Consider the following 19,873-nt stretch of genomic DNA (forward strand, 5'->3'; position numbering starts at 1 on the left):
TAAATTATTATAAAGTAGGTCTTTATGATTGTAGTTCTAACAAAAAATTAAAAAAAAATGTCTATGACCCCTAAAAAAATGTCTATGATAAATAAACAAGTCATACTTAGAATATATATTTTTAAAGAAAATTAGGTTTAAACTTACTAAATTATGATAAAATCTAGTTTGACCTAATTTATTTTCATCTTTAATTGTAATCCTAGATATAAAAGCTTGTAAAAAATGATTGTGATATATATTTATGCTTTTAAAAATTATATGTAAAATTTTTAATACTACAAATATATGAATAAATATTATCCTCGCTATCTAAAATTTTTAAATTCGTCACTGTATGTATCTCATTTTAATTCTTAAGCCATCATGAATTTTTCTTTCACTTTTTGCATATTTTATGAAACAATAACTTTTGGTAATATAAAATTTATACAGAAACTAGTTTTCGTAATATATTTTTTTTATAGATTACAGGTTATTGTAATGCAACTTTTTTATAACAAAAATAATAATGCAAATTTTTACATAATGAAACTAGTTTCTATACATTTGACGGTTGAGTCAAACTTTTTGGAAATATATTTCGAAATAATATTTTGTAAAAGAAAAAAAAAACTGATAGAGGTTGTTAAGAGCAAAAGGAGAAGGGGGGTTTTGATTTTTTTTACGGCAACTCCCCTAGCCTGTTTGGACTTTATTGGTACCTGGATGTATGGTTAATTGGGCCATTGTTACCTAATGCGAACAAGTTTAATTCAAAATCACTTAGCTCGCTGTATTTTGTCCTATAAATTTCTTCATAAAATTATTAGAAAAATTAATAAGAAAAAAAATAATTTATGAAAATTTTCAAAAACTTATTTCTTACTTGTATATATATTTATAAATTAGTTTTAATTTATAAGTAAACTTATTTTATTTTTCTTTCTTATTTTTTCTCTTAAAAGTGTACTTATAAAGAAATTTATCTAAATACTTAGTAAAATAAAATAAAAAATATACATAATCATATTCTCCTCAATTTTCCTTCACCTTCTCGTACAATCAATAATGTTTTTCTGTTTTTTATTCTCTTTATCTAGTTCAATCAATTTGTTGGTCGGACTGAGGGTGGAGTAAAACTTAGCAGTGAAAAATAAATGCATCTATCTTAAAACATTAGAGAAGATTAATCGATCAACTCTGGTAGAAGTGCCAGAGAGTAACCTGCATGATTGTATGATTTTTGCATCAGTGGATATTTTTTATAGTGTCTATCTAATAGTCTTTAGCTCCCTTATTCATTATTTATTGTTAATAGAGATGAGTAAGAGAAGCAAGTTGACGTGAAAATTTAGCCATCTCAATTATCAACACCAGCACAGCACTATTAGTATGATCTGTAACAAAAACATATATATTCAGCTTTTGTTTTCTAACAACTTGCATGCACTCGCATGATGATATCGATAAGTCAAAGAAAAGAGTCAACCATGAATTATTTAATTCCTAAACTATGAGTTGTCACCTTGAATTAAGATGGTTAAAAGATTCCTGAGCTTTTAAAATTTTGTACACTCAACCAAGAGAGCTACAATTTGCAAATAAAAACAGGTAAATTTGTATTAGAAAAATATAAATTCGAAAGTATCTTTATTAATTGTTTAATTTCTAACTACTTCTTGTCATAAATGTTATTGTGCCCGCTGGAGCTAATTTCTATCAGAAAGAATGAAAGATGATGTAGCAGTTAGTCATGGTGGAAATAAGTGTAATTTCACATAAATTTTATAATTTTGGAGTTGTCATTTTACAAACCTATCCATTACCTTATCAATTTGTAATGCATAATAAGTTTGTTAACTTATAAAATAATTAATTTAAAAGTTATATGTAACCCATAATATTAAATTGGTTAATAACGTTAAATTACTTACACTGATATGAAATTACATGAAAATTAAACATATGGATTTCTTTAACTAAATTGATACCTCTTTATATGATAACCAGCTGTTGAATTTAATTTAAATAGAAAAAGATTTGGGACAGTTTAATTGATTCAATTTGTGCATGTTTTGTGTAAGAAATGAGGATTTGAAGGTTTTATTATATAAGAAGAAAAAAAAAAAAAACAACAAACGGGACACACTAGCTATAATGCACATGCTACAGACGTCACATTGCTTTCGTTATTATTATTATTATGATTATATTATTAGTGTTTTACCCATATCAACATAACATATACATTTATATATATGGCATAATGTGTATATATATAGTTGAATGCAAATAGAAGAGTTAGAGACATATCGATGAGTAGCGCAGATATGGAGACAGGGAGGAGCATGAGCAGTGGCGAGGCAAAGAGGAAACGGCAGCAACGTCGTGGTGGCATCCGAACATTGCCTTTCATCCTTGGTCAGTCCATCCATTACCTTCATTTCTTAATTATAATAATTACCTCACAATTATTACAAATTAACTATTAACATTGTCATAACTCATAATATATATAGAATTATTAATTTTTGAATCAATAGTTATAATGGTTTATTCACTAAATCATTTTTTTATAAGTTAAAAAATTTGTAGCTATTAGAATGCAGTTCGTGCAAAGTATAATATTATTTTCCTTGTCATTCACCCAAAAAAATATAATTTCATCTTGATCTTCGTAGGACTACTTTAAAGACTTTTTTGTTTTTGAATGATTTGTAGTAGATTAGTATCTATCAAGTGGATGTTAGCTCCTTTCTCAATCCATGATCATTTAATTAGTAGGAAAGACTTCGTGTGCCAGTTATTTATCCATTTCTTAATAAGTCAAGTTGTCACTTAATTAACTCAAAGTGATTCAATCTTTTGACTAATCAATCTTCCTTCGTCTTGTATAGCCTATATTATATATTTCAATTTTTTAATTGAAATTCATGATTAATTATTTTTAAGTCTCCTAAAATTAGTTTTAATATACTTAGCTTTTTAAATATTAAAAATAACTAAAATATTTATCTAAGTTTAATCCCAACTTTATATTTATTTATTTATTTGGTTCATTCGCAACTTTTATTTTAATTAAAATGTATGCGTAAATAGTCTTTAAATTAATAGTGTAAAAACGATTATCTATATATATTGTCATTTTATCATAAATTACTATCATAAGTTTGTTAGTTTTTAAAATACTTAAATATTGTTGTTAATTTTTGTAATATGAGTGAGTTTTGATTTTAGTTTCTATAAAAAAAAAATTATTTTTTTATTTTTTAAAATTTGTAAACATTAAATTTTTTTTTTGAAATATTTTTAACCCTTATAAAGTCAGTAAATTTTGATTTTATAATTTTTTTAATATTTTTATTCCTCTAAAACCTGAAATTATATATTATTGTTGATCTCTAATTATGATTTTAAGGTAGTTAAATAAAATTTATTTTAAAAAATTATTAAAAAAATTATAAATATCACACACTAATATGATGTCACTAATAATTGTTGATAACATCTGAAATGATTCTTAAACCTTTTAATAAACAAATAAATAATTAAAAATGATAATTACATAACAATAAAGACAAAATAATAGTTCTAAATTTAAAAATCAAAACTAACTAATTTTATAAGATTCAAAACATTTATCAATTTTTTAAAATAAATACTTTAAATTTTGTACCAATAATTAATTTTGATTCATTAACAATACGTGTATACATATGAAGGAAACTCTTTAAAGTTACTTTAATGTCTATTATTAGATATTATTATCGTCACTTTATTAATTAGTTTACTAATCCTTTATAATATTATGGTCTGTTTGTCTAAATTTTTTATGAAGTAATTTTTCTTTGTACTTTTTTTTATGTGTTTATCTTTTTCTTTTTAAAATTTTTTTTTGGTAAAAGATAAATCATATACTTTTTAAAAAAATATTTTTTTAAATCATTCTTTTAACCACATTATTTTATGATTTTAAATAAACTAACCTTGTATCTTATAATTATAAATGTTTGTCTGATATTTAATATTTATGATTTTTGTTGGAAAACAGTTTACTGAGCTTTACTATTTAACGTTATTATCAATTATGCTATTTTTTTAAAAATCAAAATATTTATATTGTATTTAATATATTCATTTTATTAAATATAAATTTTATGCCAGGCATAGTTTTATTATATGCTATCTGTATAAATAATGTTTTGCCTACGTACATTCACTTTTTTTGTCTTTTTTTTTTAAATTTTTCTATTATTTTATTTTAAAATTATCGTGTTTAATTATATTACAGAATGGCTACTCAATTTATACTATGTAATATTTTCTCCATATATAAATTAGAATAATAATTTTAAACGAAAATATTTTTAAAAATCATTATTTAATGAGAATTTTTAAAATATTTTTCTTAATCTCTTATACTTTCGGTTTTGTTTCTAAATTAAATTTTATTTTTTAAATAACTTGTGTGACAATAAAAATTATTTATTATAAATTTAAAATAAAATTTATACGTCTTAAAAAATTTATTACAAATTTTAAAAATAATATAATTTATATATTTAAAATATTATAATTTTTAATTATATATATAAATATTTATTTTGTAAATTACACAGTTAAAATACTAGTTAAATTATTATTTCTAAGTCTAACAGTAATCGGCAGTAATGAAAGTGAATTGCGATCTAAGCAAATCTTACCTGTAATATTCATACTGCACATGATATCACTTTACACCAATGCTTCACTCACTGCACATGTAACTGCAGTTTTTGCGGGTTAAATATTTAGGTTTAAGAGCCACAACTCGAATTACTGTTTCCTAAGTAAATGACTTTTGTAATCCTGTGATAAAAAATATATAATATTTTTTTATAATTATGTTAATGGTACAAAGAAATACGAACTTTGTCAATAATATATATTTTTGTTAAACAATTTTACTAATTACTTTTAGTAGGTCTCTCCTTACAACCACAAAATACTAGTAATTTAGTTGTATTAATTGTTAATTGAATTCTTTTATAATCATATTATTAGTATGTTAGAGAATTCAACTGATCATTAAATTATTGACCATATAATCATATTATTAGTAATTTATAAGTAAGTCTCTTTCTGATCATGAATTATTAACTACTTACTGTTGAAGAATCTGACTGATCACTTTTAATGTGATTTTTTATAAATTTATGACAAGTTTAATAATTTTCAAGCAATATGTTACAAAAGAATGTGTATTTCTAATATTTCAGTAATTTCGTGCATAGTGTTTTTTTTTATTCACTATTTTCATGCATAATGTTCATGTTACATATATCGGATGCCCCACATAAGTCAGTATCCTGTAGTGTCCACTGTTGTGTTTAATCATCTTTATGAATTAAGGTTAATTTTGACTGGTTGGATTCGATGTGTGTGTATGTATGCAGCAAATGAATTCTGCGATAGATTTGCAGTAGCTGGTTTCAATGGTAACTTGATAAGTTACCTGACACAAGTGCTGAACATGCCACTGGTATCTGCCTCAAACATTCTCACAATATTTGGTGGAACGGCTAGCTTCACCCCTCTTCTTGGTGCTATCATTTCTGAGTCCTTCGCTGGCCGCTTTTGGACCATTACTGTTGCTTCTCTTATCTATCAACTGGCATGCTTTCTTCTCTTCTCTTTTTCTCCACATATATACAATCTCATTCAATTATTATAGCCTATTAATCTAATCAAGATTGATCACTCTCAAGTCTCAAGTCTCAATCATTAATGGAAATAATCTATTTGAACTCATTTTAGTGTTATCAAGGACAAAACTTAGGTGAATGGATAACCCCATTTCATCTTGTCTAGGAAAGTAAATGCACCCAATTATAGGTGACCCTGTCTAACATGTAAACCAAAATGACGATAATGAGTTATACTAGCCAAATAGTCAGCAACCATGTTTGTTTCTCTAAACGCATGTGTAACTTTTACTTGTCAATCCTTATTAAGCCAATAATGAATAATGTCCACCATAATCTTAAAAGGATGATTGACATGCACTCCTGTAATGATCAAGTCTATCGCAATGCGTGAATCGTTCTCCACCCAAACCTTCTATAACCAGCCTCCTAAGCAACACCAAGAGCAGTTAGGATACCCTATAATTCAGCCATTAGTACATTTTAGCTTTCAAAGAGACAATTAATGGATATTGGGCTTGTGTCCATGAGAATGGATCTCGTTAACCTATTAAAATGTGTATCTGTCAATTTGACATCTTTGTGTATGTAAAAAATGAAATTTGAAAGCATTAAATTATTTTAATTAATCGAAACGAAACCCTATTCAAAATATGATTTCATTTTAAGAGTTGACTGGATCTTCAAAATTTTGTTCAACCTTTTCCAGATCAAGTATTTTATTCTCTAATAGTCATATTTAGATAAGTTTAGTCAAATTCCTCCCTTAATTTTTAGACTATTTTTGAGCTTCACACGTACTCTGTGACTCTATAAATAGAGGTCTCTGTCTTACTGTTTTACATATCCAAAACCACTTCATCTCTCTCTTATCTATTTTGGGTTCTCTACTAAATTATTTATTTGTCAATTTTGTTCCTTAATGAGACAATTATGTTGTATCTTGAGGAGCTTACACGTATACAGTAAATAAGTTCTTAAGGTTAATGTCATCACACATTTCAAGGAGAATTCATCTAATACCATTTATTTAGTATTTCAAGTTACTTATATATAAGTCTGTCATATGCATTACAACACTAATATTAGTACCAACAACAAATATATATCCTTCCTTTTCAAGCCAAGTGTTCTATATTGTGTGTCCTTAAGGTTATTATAAAGTCATTCATACACTTTCTCTTGACCAACACCTTCTGACATCTCAACTAGAGTCAATGTCCCCTATGGTATTTTTCTCTTAACATTCCTATTAAAAGAATTGTGTTGATCGCCACTTTGACCAGTGTTATCCTCCAAAATTGTAGAAATACTTTCCATCCCCATGAGAGAGAGAGAGATTATATTGATAGTGAACACCAAAGACAAAATTTAAAAACATTATCGTCATATTATTGATGTTGTTTTCCAATTATAATTAAAATTTTACCTACGATATAAATCTCACTAACATCTTTCTGATTAGCTATTTCATAATATTTTTCCAACAATTGACCACCAAATAACAAATTACTCTTCAACTAAATAACATATATAATGATTTTAACTTTACCCTTTCCCATTACATCAACTAAGGATCAATCACCAAAACTCATAAAAGAACAAAAATCTTCATTTAAATAAGAAAAGAAAGACTTACTTCCACCCCTGTAGTTGCTACAACATTTATCCACATCAAACATCTAAATGAAATTCTTTATTGTCTTGCACTAACATCAACAAGGTTTCTACTTCTTGTTTATCTTCTATATTTGATGCTTTCTTTTGTAAAAATCTGGATTTAAAAATTCTTAAATTTGATGTACATGTTTGAATTCTTGGAACTTTCCACTTTAGCATAGGGTATCAAACTAATGCTAATTGTTTTGCCATTCTCTTGCTTGATATAGGGATTGGTGAGTTTAACAGTATCAGCTATACTCCCCCATTTTCGCCCCGCACCATGCCCAAAACAAGTGAATTGCCAAGAAGCCACATCTTCACAATTGAGTATACTCTACATCTCTCTCATCCTCACATCTCTTGGATCAGGTGGCATCAGGCCCTGTGTTGTGCCCTTCTTAGGGGACCAATTTGACATGACCAAAAAGGGTGTGGCATCTAGGAAATGGAACCTCTTCAATTGGTACTTTTTCAGCTTGGGGTTGGCTTCTCTAAGTGCTTTGACCATTGTGGTTTACATTCAAGACAACACGGGTTGGGGTTGGGGCTTTGGCATACCAACTATTGTCATGTTCGTATCCATCATTGCCTTTGTGTTGGGCTCACCACTCTATAAGACCGAGAAACCTGAAGGGAGCCCTTTGGTTCGTTTGGCCCAAGTGGTTGTGGCTGCTATAAAGAAGAGGAACGAGACTTTGCCCAACGATCCCAAGTTTTTGTACCAAAATAGGGACCTCGATGCTGCTATTTGTTTGGAAGGAAGGCTTTTACACACAAATCAATATAAGTAAGCCAAATATCTGGTTCTTCTTATTCAATCCAAAAATTTGGACTACTAATAATTGGCCGGGTATGATTATTATTGCAATGTATTCCACCTTTGGTTAATTTGCTAAAATGAAGCTCTAATTTGAAGGTTTAGCAACACACTTTTTTAATATTTTTTTATTATATTATTGGTTAAAATTTATTTAAAAATTTTAAAATAAGTGATATTTATCGAATAAAAGTTAAAATTTTAAATTTTGTAATTTTATTGAATTTTAACTAATTAATAATAAATAATATATTAAAAAAAAATGTGTTGTTAGTGTTTTTTCCAAGATAAGCTTTCAATATTAAATTTCATTTACCTAATTGGTTTTATATATGTATGAAGAAAAATTATTAGAATACATTCACTTTCTCTTTCATTCCATTTCCATCTTACTTTTCTCTTTATTTTTGTCTTTAATTTGTGTCACATCATTTATCATATATTTTTTTTCTTTATTTTTTCTTTCGATTTGTTTGTTACACTCATACATCCCATTTTAATCATACAGTAGTTGAGTAGAGTGTTGTAAACTTCTTTATATCAAATTCAATTTTCATAAGATTAAAAAAAATTCCTGTGAATATGCTCTTATCCTAGTCTTTCACAATGATAGCATGTATTTCTAAATTAACAGGAACTAAGTGGCTTCACTGACCCAATATATGAAATAACTTGATATTGATAACATAGTAGTCAGTGTATTTGTACAAGAACCATCACTTGACTTATGGTTAATGAACAATATATCCACAGATGGTTAGACAAGGCTGCAATTGTGACAGGAGAGGAGGCCGCTAGAGACCCAAACGCACGACCAAACCTATGGAAAGTGGCCACTGTTCACAGAGTGGAGGAGCTAAAATCCATCATAAGAACCCTTCCAATTTCCTCATCAGGAATTTTACTCATAGCCGCTTCATCACACCTTCCTAGCTTCGTAATCCAACAAGCCCGCACAATGGATCGACACCTCACTCACTCATTCCAAGTCTCTCCAGCCACCATGTCCATCTTCAGCGTCCTAACCATGATGTCGGGAGTTATCCTCTATGAACGTCTCTTTGTCCCCTTTGTCCGAAGATTCACAAACAACCCTTCTGGAATCACGTGCATACAAAGAATGGGAATAGGCTTCGTGATCAACACTATAGCCACACTAGTTTCAGCACCAGTTGAAGTCAGGAGAAAATCAGTTGCTGCCAAGTACCACTTGTTGGACGATCCAAATGCCACTATTCCCATAAGTGTGTTCTGGTTGGTACCTCAGTATTGTCTGCATGGTTTGGCTGATGTGTTCATGTCTGTTGGACTTTTCGAGTTTCTCTATGATCAATCACCAGAAAGCATGAGAAGCAGTGCCACTGCTTTGTATTGTATTGTGATAGCCCTTGGGAGCTATGCTGGGACACTGGTTGTAACGCTTGTGCATAAGTACAGTGGCGAGGAAAGGAATTGGTTGCCTGATAGGAACCTCAATAGGGGTAGATTGGACTACTATTACTTGCTTGTTAGTGGGATTCAGGTTTTGAATATTATCTACTTTGGAATTTGTGTTTGGTGTTACACTTACAAGCCATTGGAAGAAAATACTGATACTGAAGTGAACAAGGATGAGGATTTGGAACAGGCTAATGGAAAGATCTCAGTTGGCAATTCGAAAGATGGTGGAGATGCTGAATAGAGGAAGTTTAGAAAGATTAATGTGTTTAGGTTCACGTATACAATGACTAATTTTAATTTGCATTTGTTGGACTCTTTGAATGTTCAACTTCGAATTTAAACCTTAATTAGTGGTTGATTTGGATTATTTCCATTTTGTTTCAAAAGTACATATTCAACCGATATCAATGAGGGGTTTCATGTTTTAGGGGGGTGTATACACTCTCTTAAGTAGTAGATTTGTCTTTGAAGTTATGGTATGAATCTCATCTTTCTAACATTGCGTTTGGGCGAGAGATTTTAAAAAAGTAATTTATTTATTTATTTATTTATTGATGGATTAAAAATGTTTTAGGATAAATATTTTGTTAAAATTAAAAATTAAAAATAATTTTTTTAGTAATTTGTGAAGTATTTTGGTTATTTCAAATCGTAAACTTTAAATTTTCAAAAATATAAAAAAATTGAAATGTCTTTATATTTATATTTATTTTTTTTTCTCTAATCTATATCTCTTATCACTTCTTTATATCTCACTCTTCTCTCCTGTCTCTCTCTCTCTCTCATTGCTTATCCTTTCTCTCTTATTCTCTCTCTCTCTTCTTTCTCTCATCTCCCCACTCTCTCTTTGATCCTTTCATTCCATTTTCACTTTTTCTCCCTCTCCATCCTCTCTCTCATGTTGTACTATCTCTCTCCCTCATTAATATTAATAATAGGTTTAAATATATTTTAAATATCTCAAACTTAAGACAAATTTATTTTTGGCTCAAATTTAAAACTGTTGTTTTTAATTCCTATAATTTTCAAAAATTTTGTTTTAGTCAAAGTGACTAATTAACATGGTTATGCAATATTAATCAGATTTAATATGATATTTTCACTAACAGGAATACTTAGAGCATCTGCAATGAGGGTTGCTTATAAGCAACCCCCATTGCAGATGCTCTAATATGTAAATTTTATGTAATAATATTTTATACATTTCTTAACAAAATTTGAATATAAAAACTAAAATAAGATTTTTTGAAATTACAAGGACTAAAAATAACAATTTTAAATTTGTGGGATAAAAAACAAATTTATCCTAAATTTGAGGAATTAAAAACATATTTAAGCCTTAATAATATCATTTGTAAATTAATACTTATATTATTAATATTATTATTACATTACAAAGAATTAAAATATATTTAAATCAAAATAATAATCATTAAAAGAAACTTATAAGTTTAATTAACAAAATGATTTATTTAAATAATTTTAATTAATATAATAATAATATTTTTTTATTATTATATTATCTTTTTTATACTATTCTAAAATTATTCTTATTATTATTATAATTTTGATTCGTGTATTATTAAAAAAATATATTTATTATTATTTCTATTTTTCTCCAAATGTATAAGACCATTTTGACTAATATTCACACAAACTAAGATATTTAGCTAATTGAATTGGTAAAATTAAATTTGTTAATTGTTTGTATTATTTTTCTAAAATTATCCTTACAATTGTTGAGACTTGTCACCTCTAAGGTTGTCAATTTTGGTTCTATCTGACCAAGTCATAAATATGGTTAAATTGAGCCATAGAAATAATGACTTAAATAAAAATAAATCATTTTGACTTGACTCGTTTAGTTCGACGGGCCAAATGGCCTTGGACTAAGTTAGCTAGTAGACTTTACCTATGTTGACCCAATCAAAAATTTAAAAAGAAAAAAAAACATGATAAGTGTTGGAGTGAATATTGCATCAATCTTGTATTTGTTTTTTACGCTATGAAAAAGTTGAATTTTGTACACTTTTATTATATTAGGCTTTATCCATATGATATATATGGACAAAAAGTGAATAAGGTGAACGAGACTTTGTATAATCTCTTTGGTAAATATGTAAAGTAAGCAAGTACATCAAACTCATCTCTACATAGTTCATCATCATGAGACACTTAATCTCATCCAATATCAAGGAGAACTTTTTCATCATCCATTTTTCATGTAAATAAGTTGTTTTTTTGTTTTTAATTCAAAATTGGGTTGAAAAAATTAGCCTTAATGTAACTCAGGTCAGATTAAACTAACTCAAAAATCATCATATGACTTGTGTGGATTAGGTTAGGTTAAGTTGATTTAACCTGTTTGATAGTTTTACATATTCCTTTTCACTTAATTTTTTTACACAATTAGCTAATGTGCTACTTATCTTCAATTTTTCAAAAGAGAAAATAGAGTTATCATGTTAACTAATAGAATTTATTATTTATTGGTTATATGATAAATAAGGGTATATTAGTAAAAAAGTTAATTAATCCAAATGTCAATGTGAAGTGAATTTTATAAAAAGGCCAAGTAAATTAAAATAAAAATTCTTTTATATGGGGATGAGTAGTATAAAATAAATAAAATTATATATTGTAACATGTCATGGCCTTTATACCCTATGAATCATGTAACTGTACTAGTTGACTAGGATAACCATTGATTGAATAATAATGCATATATGGATATACGAGTAAAATAAATAAAACCCTTGTTTATATATACAAACCACCCCAAAAAATATATGTATATAAATATATACAGTCATCCAAAAACTATGGTAATGTTCTGGTGCCAATCAAGCCCTATAACTAATACATCCTATGTCAATATGGCATCATGACCAAAATTCCACACCTCCTTAGCAGTCACCACGGCTCCAAGCTAGCCCTAACCTGCTCCCATACAAGATCATCACAATCCATCTACATGGAAACAGAAGGGTAAGCTAGAGTTCAAAAATCTATCATACAAACAAAATGGTCCACATCTATGTTATACAATCTTCATATCACCCAACATACTCATAGAGTCAAACAATGCACTCTATCATACAATAATCATGCAATAAATGTAACTCATGATAGATATCAATGCATATCAATCACCTAATGCGTCGTTACGCATTTCACCTAGGAGATCCCCCTAACAACCAAGCAATATAAGTGACATCTCATCCTACCAAAACCACCCCAACCATTTTCACGCCCAATGCGCCTCGGTCACAACAAACTAGGATATTAATTCTCACTCGAGTTTACTCGGATGATGTCACTTACACACTTAGAAATTTGGTTCCACTGTCTAGAATATATAGTACAGTTGGGTACAGGCATGCCACGACCTTGGTATGCATTACTAAGTCATTTATGGATTTTGCCCACTGTCTATCCGCTAGGAACCACGCAACCTTCCCTAGTACTTGATTAAGGGAATAAGCCTCAACCTCATACCCTGCTCTAACACTAGCTAAGGACTTAGAGGAGACTCACCCAAACCAATGGCTTATCCAAGCACCATTCTCACCCAAAGTCAATGGCCTAACCAAGCACCACTCTTAAGAGACTCTACGTGAGTTCTTCTAGTTCAAAAATATTTTTTCCTCTCCTCAAGTCCTAGGCTAGTCACATGCCATAAGGCATCACTGTTGAGATTTTCCGTTGAACTATTTTTGTTATCACTTTAAATCACTTTTGTTCTATCAACGGTCTCAAACACGGCAAGTATACCGGTCGTTCAAGTAGTAAAATTATCGTATCCACAGGGATTAGTAGGTAAAATAAGCATTTATTGACTATTCGTGACTAAAGAATAATTCCAATTTTGTAGTTTGTCATGTAAATGTGAATTGAAGAGTATGACTACTGGAATGTTAAAATATAAAAGTATTTGGTTGTGAGTGGAAAAGGGTAGAAATGGTATTATGATTTTTGTGAAATTGTGGGGTCAGATATCACCAAATGTCACACTAATGAATCTTTTATCTCTTGTTACATACATTGCTTAGTCAACCCATAAGTTTACTCAAACCTAATACCTTAGAGCAAGAGCCTAGGTGCGGATATTGAATATCAATTCCTTGAGTATCCAATACCTACACCCGCATTACGGGCTAGGGTTTAAGACTACTAATGGGCCAAGCTCCATTCCTAGATACATTTTCCACTAGGCATTTGTTTCAAAGCTAGTTTCAATGGTTATTTTCCAACACCCAATGGAACCTATATCATGCAAAGGAGGATTAATCCAAAGCAAGCATTGAGAATAGAAACATACACAACAATGAGTGAACAACATATATATATATATATATATATATATATATATATCATTGAAAGCGTAAGGATTACAATAGAACTGAAGGGTGGGCGTGAGAGGTTAAGGGGGTATCTGAAGGGTCGCACTGGGCGCGCAATTTGGGCGTCGGGTGCTATATCAGAAGAAGTTCAAAAGTTTCCCTAATCTGGTGTCACGTTGGGCGCTGCCGTGTAGCACCGGGCATGTTTAGGGTTATAAACGTGCAAGCATTCAATGCGCTGGGCTTGGCAGATACGCGCCCGGCATATTTAAGGCTGAGACCTTCTAGTGATGACCGCGCTGGGCGCATTTATGAGCGCACAGGGCTTGCAACCCCCTGGAGCATCTAGCTTTTAATGCGCCCCGCGTTCCAATAAATGCACAGGGCGTGGCTATGCCGCGCCCGGCGTGGTCAACTCTATAAAGATTTCACTTGAATTTTTCCACTCCTCACACTCCTAAAGGATCTAATCTATATCAACTCACTCAAGCATGATTCACACAATTAACACATAACACAAAACACATATAGCACAATACAACACATATAGCACAAAACAACATATAACACAAAACGACTAAGCATCATAAACAAAGTTCAGAAACACATAAAACAAGCATCTAAAATTGGTACTAGAATCTAAAACACGAATGAGATGAGAAACACATAAACAAAGTTCAAATCTCTGGGTTGCCTCCCAGGAAGCACTTGTTTACTGTCCCGAGCCTGACTAGAAGAGACCTCATGGGTCTCTGAAAGAAAGGATACAACAGAGTCTTTCAACTTCTCCACCCAAGTAGGGTTTCAGCCACTGTCCGTTCACAACCCAGTTTCTTTGTGCCTCAGGATCTTCAATCTCTATAGCACCATAGGGTTTCACCTCCTTACCTCTGAAAGGGCCAAACCATTTAGACCTTAGTTTTCCAGGGAAAAGTTTTAGCCTGGAATTGAACAGTAGCACCGACTGGCCTGCCCTGAACTCTCTCTTGAGAATTTTCCTGTCATGATAACTCTTGACTTTTTCCTTGTAAAGCTTGGATGATTCATAGGCTTGGAGCCTTAGTTCATCAAGAGCATGCAGCTCCAACTTCCTCTTCTCACCAGTACTGAGAGGATCAAAATTCAACATCTTCAAAGCCCAATAAGCTTTGTGCTCCAGTTCTACAGGAAGATGGCAAGCTTTCCCATACACCAATTGGAATGGAGTGAGACCAATTGGAGACTTGAAGGCAGTTCGGTAAGCCCATGGTGCTTCATCAAGCTTTGTAGACCAATCCTTCCGTGAAGAAGACATAGTTTTCTCCAGAATCCTCTTGATCTCTCTGTTAGAAACCTCAGCTTGACCATTTGTTTGAGGGTGATAGGTGGTGGCAACCTTATGATGGACTCCATAATGTTCTAGAGCCCTCTCCAACTGAGCATTGTAGAAGTGTGAACCTCCATCACTGATAAGTACCCTAAGGGTGCCAAATCTGCTAAAAATGTGCTTCTTGAGGAACTTTACCACTGTTTTGCCATCCACCTTGGGTGTAGCAATAGCTTCAACCCATTTTGAGACATAGTCCACTGCCACAAGAATGTACTCATTTGTGAAGGAAGAAGGCAGTGGTCCAACAAAGTCTATGCCCAGCAATCGAACACCTCAACTTCCTACATGTTCTGTAAGGGCATCTCATGCTTCCTTGTGATTCCCCCGGCCCTCTGACAATTGTCACACTGCTTGGCATGACTGTGGGCATCTTTGAAGAGTGTTGGCCAGTAAAAATCAGATTGAAGCACTTTGGCAGCTGCCCTCTCTCCGTTGAAATGACCTCCATAAGGGGAGTTGTGACAGTGCCACAAAATACTCTTGGCCTCCTCTCTTGACACACACCTCCTCAGTAGGCCATCTGCACCAATCTTGAACAAGTGATGGTCATCCCACACATAATAGGTAGCATAACGGAGGAACTTCTTTTTCTGGTGCCATGTGAAATCTTCAGGAATAACTCCAGTTGCCTTGAAGTTTGCTAGGTCAGCAAACCAAGGCCGCTCTTGCACCATAAGCAATTTCTCATCAGGGAACTCCTCCCGGATCTCCCTCTCCTTCATGGTCACCTCATCATTTATAAGCCTTGAGAGGTGGTCCGCAACCATATTTTCCTTGCGACTCTTGTCTTTGATCTCCAAATCAAATTCTTGAAGTAGAAGAATCCACCTTATGAGTCTTGGCTTGGAATCCGGCTTGGTGAGTAAATATTTAATGGCTGCATGATCTGTGAACACAACCACTTTGGAACCAATCAAATAGGATCGAAACTTTTCCAATGCAAACACTATGGCTAGCAACTCTTTTTCAGTAGTGGCATAATTAATTTGTGCCTCGTTTAAAACCTTGCTAGCATAGTGAATAGCACGAAAAGTTTTAGCCCTCCTTTGGCCTAAGATTGCCCCAACCGCATAATCACTAGCATCACACATGAGTTCAAAATCCAGTTTCCAATCCGGTGCAGTGATTATGGGTGCAGAGGTAAGTCTAGCCTTCAAAGCTTCATAAGCTTTCAAACAAGAATCATTAAAACAAAAAGGAGTGTCTTTGTCTAGAAGATTACTTAGGGGTCTGGCTATCATTGAAAAGTCCTTTATAAATCGCCTGTAAAAGCCAGCATGCCCCAAGAAACTCCTAATACCTTTGACATTGATGGGTGGAGGAAGTTTTTCTATTACCTCCACTTTGGCAGGGTCAACTTCAATGCCCTTGTGAGAGATTTTGTGCCCCAAGACTATCCCCTCGGTCACCATGAAATGGCATTTTTCCCAGTTGAGAATAAGGTTGGTCTCCAAGCATCTTCTAAGAACCACTTCAAGATTGGCTAGGCACTCATCAAATGAAAACCCGAACACAGAGAAGTCGTCCATGAAAACCTCAATGCTCTTCTCTACTAAGTCAGAGAATATAGCAAGCATGTATCTCTGAAATGTTGCAGGGGCATTGCACAGTCCAAATGGCATCTTTCGATAAGCAAAGACACCAAAAGGACATGTGAAAGAGGTCTTCTCTTGATCTTCTGGATCAACCACAATCTGGTTATAGCCTGAAAACCCATAAAGAAAGCAATAATATGCTTGGTCAGCTAGTCTCTCAAGCATATGATCCATGAATGAGAGTGGAAAATGATCCTTCCTTGTAGCTTTATTGAGCTTCCGATAACCAATGCACATTCTCCACCCCGTGACCGTTCTAGAAGGAATCAACTCATTTTTCTCATTCTGAATCACCGTCATGCCACCCTTCTTTGGAACCACTTGTACAGGGCTCACCCATGCACTATCAGAGATATGGTAGATCATACCGGCATCCAACAATTTAATCACTTCCTTCTTCACCACCTCCTTCATCACAGGATTAAGCCTCCTCTGTGGTTGAGCAACCGGTTTGTACTCATCCTCTATAAATATCTTATGCATGCAATAGGCTGGGCTAATTCCCTTGAGATCAGAAATAGACCAACCAATTGCCCCTTGATAGAACTTCAAAACTCTCACAAGCTTTTCCTCCTCCAATGTGGATAAGGAGCTACTTATGATGACCGGTTTGCTTCCACCTTCTTCTAGAAACACATAATTGAGATGAGAAGGAAGTATTTTCAACTCAAGCTTAGGGGTAATCACCTCCCCTTCCTCCTTCAAATCTTCTATATGCACTGAATCCGGTGTCACCTCCTTATATGAGTCAAGGCTCTTCAGACTTGCCTCAATCTCTCTATCTTCTTCTTCATGGAGATATTCAACCACATTGATCAAGACTTTCTCCAAAGGAGTGGAAAAAGAGACATGTTTCCTCATATCTTCAATAAGGCCATCTATTACATCAACCCGGAAGCAACTGCTCTTATCCTTGGGGTAGTGCATGGTGTCAAACACATCAAAGTTGACTTCTTCATCATTCACTCTCACCTTAAGCTTCCCATCATCCACATCAATTAGAACTCTTACAGTCTTCATGAATGGTCGGCCAAGAATGAGAGGTACATCAATGTCCTCTTCTATATCCATCACCACGAAATTAGCAGGAAACAAGAAACGGTCCACCTTCACCAGAACATCCTCCACTATGCCATGAGGATACTTTACAGATTGATCAGCCAACTGCAAAGTCATGCGAGTGGGCTTCACCTCCAAATCACCAATCCTCTAAAGCATAGATAAGGGCATGAGATTGATGCTAGCCCCCAAATCAAGCAAAGCCTTCCCAATAGCTAAACTCCCAATAGTGACTGGAAGAGTGAAACTACCAGGGTCCTTGGATTTTGTTGGCAACATCTTCTGAATGATAGCACTACACCCCGCCTCCAATGTAATGGTCTCCTCTTTAAAATATTTTCTCTTCTTGGTGAGGAGCTCTTTCATGAACTTGGCATAGGTAGGCATTTGCTCTAATGCCTCGGAGAACGGAATGTTGATTTGCAAGGTCTTGAAAATCTCTAAGAACCGAGCATATTGCCTCTCCTTATCTCTTCTTGAAGGTGCATGAGTATATGGTGGGCTCTTGGTGGGTGGCACTTTTACAATATTCCTCTCCTCCATGGGTGCTTTCTTTTTCTCTCTACTAACTCCTTCTTTTTCTTTTTCAATTTCTTCCTTTTTCTCACTCTTTTTGTCATTTTCATTTTTCCTTTTATTCTTTTCAACCAACTCACTTCCTTCACTCCTTCTCCATACTCCTGGGCCCTCTAAGATGATCTCTTCATCAACACTAGCATCATCTTCTACACCCATATCGTTTTTTTCTTTGCTCTCATCCTTCTTCTCATTCTCCTTCACCACAAATTCTCGACCACTCCTGGTAGATACTACGTTCAAGTGCCCCTTCGGGTTTTGCTCGGTGTTGGCTGAGAAAGAACCTTTTTGTTGCTCTACTAGCTGCTTTGCTATTTGCCCCACCTGTATCTCCAGATTTTTAATTGAAGCATCAGTGTTCTTTTGGTTGGACATAGACAATTGCATGAATTGTTGCAATGTGTCTTCCAACTTGGTGGTTCTCTCATATAAAGGTGGGTGTTGGTGTTGATGTGGAGGTCTGCTACTTGATGAAGCATTCATATCTTGTTTGTTTCCACCATAGTTATTTCTCCACCCTTGATTTGAATTTTGCGGATAGGGGTGTTGAGAGAAATTTTGTCGCCCTTGATTCCCCATATAATTCACTTCTTCACCTTGGGAATTAGATGATCCAGCACAATAACCATTAGGGTGGTCACCTCCACAAAAATCACACGATAACACTTATTGCATAGGAGAAGCATTAGATTTCATAGCTTGAACTTGTTGAGGTAGCTTGGCCATTTGTTGATTCAAAGCTTCAATTTGTTGGAAGAGTATCTTGTTTTGAGCCAACACCGCATCTTGAGTACTCAGCTCCAAAACTCCCCTCTTATGTGAAGAGCTTCTACCATGCTGACTCCTGAAATCTATGGAAGCCATGGACTCAATGATGGTGATAGCCTCCTCGGCAGTTCTGAACATAACTGACCCTCCAAAAGAAGCATCAAGTATCATCTTGGTTTGAGGTTGTAACCCATTACAGAAAGTTTGAACTTGCAGCTCCACCTCAAAACCATGATTAGGGCACCTCTTCAACAGTGATTTGTACCTCTCCCATGCTTCACATAATGGCTCGTCCGCACCTTGAGAAAAAGTAGCAATAGCAGTTCTGGCTTCAGTGTTCTTGGACGGGGGAAAGAACCTGGCTAAGAATTTAGTCTCCACATCCCTCCAAGTGGTCAGGCTTTGGTTTGGTTGAGAATGAAGCCAAGCCTTAGCCTTCCCATTCAGAGAAAATGGAAACAACCTCATGAACAATGCCTCTTCATCAGCCCCTGAAACTCCAACTGAACCACACAACTCATAGAAAGTGTAGAGATGAGTATGTGGGTCTTCATGATCTAAGCCAGAAAATTGATGAG

The 19,873-nt window shown here is 33.1% G+C and overlaps 2 protein-coding genes and 1 non-coding gene across 3 annotated transcripts; 2 read left to right on the forward strand and 1 right to left on the reverse strand.

The window, feature by feature from the left end:
- Positions 1-2,225: 2,225 nt before the first annotated feature.
- Positions 2,226-9,950, forward strand: LOC109802672 (protein NRT1/ PTR FAMILY 3.1). Its single transcript, XM_020364088.3, has 4 exons — positions 2,226-2,403; positions 5,418-5,635; positions 7,556-8,115; positions 8,899-9,950. The coding sequence occupies exons 1-4, from the start codon at positions 2,298-2,300 to the stop codon at positions 9,824-9,826; spliced, it is 1,812 nt and encodes a 603-aa protein (XP_020219677.2). The 5' UTR covers positions 2,226-2,297; the 3' UTR covers positions 9,827-9,950.
- An 8,151-nt stretch (positions 9,951-18,101) lies between these two features.
- Positions 18,102-19,106, reverse strand: LOC145957129 (uncharacterized). The gene is made up of 2 exons (XM_083073345.1): positions 18,608-19,106; positions 18,102-18,343 (listed from the first exon to the last, which is right to left on the reverse strand). Exons 1-2 carry the CDS (start codon positions 19,104-19,106, stop codon positions 18,102-18,104), a joined length of 741 nt encoding a protein of 246 aa, XP_082929471.1.
- A 415-nt stretch (positions 19,107-19,521) lies between these two features.
- Positions 19,522-19,627, forward strand: LOC145957662 (small nucleolar RNA R71). The gene has a single exon (XR_014433705.1). It is a non-coding gene; the product is annotated as a small nucleolar RNA R71 (small nucleolar RNA).
- The last annotated feature ends 246 nt before the right edge of the window (positions 19,628-19,873 follow it).

The sequence above is a fragment of the Cajanus cajan genome, chromosome 4 (assembly GCF_000230855.2).
Source record: "Cajanus cajan strain Asha chromosome 4, NIPB_CcT2T_4, whole genome shotgun sequence".
Lineage (NCBI taxonomy): Eukaryota > Viridiplantae > Streptophyta > Magnoliopsida > Fabales > Fabaceae > Cajanus > Cajanus cajan.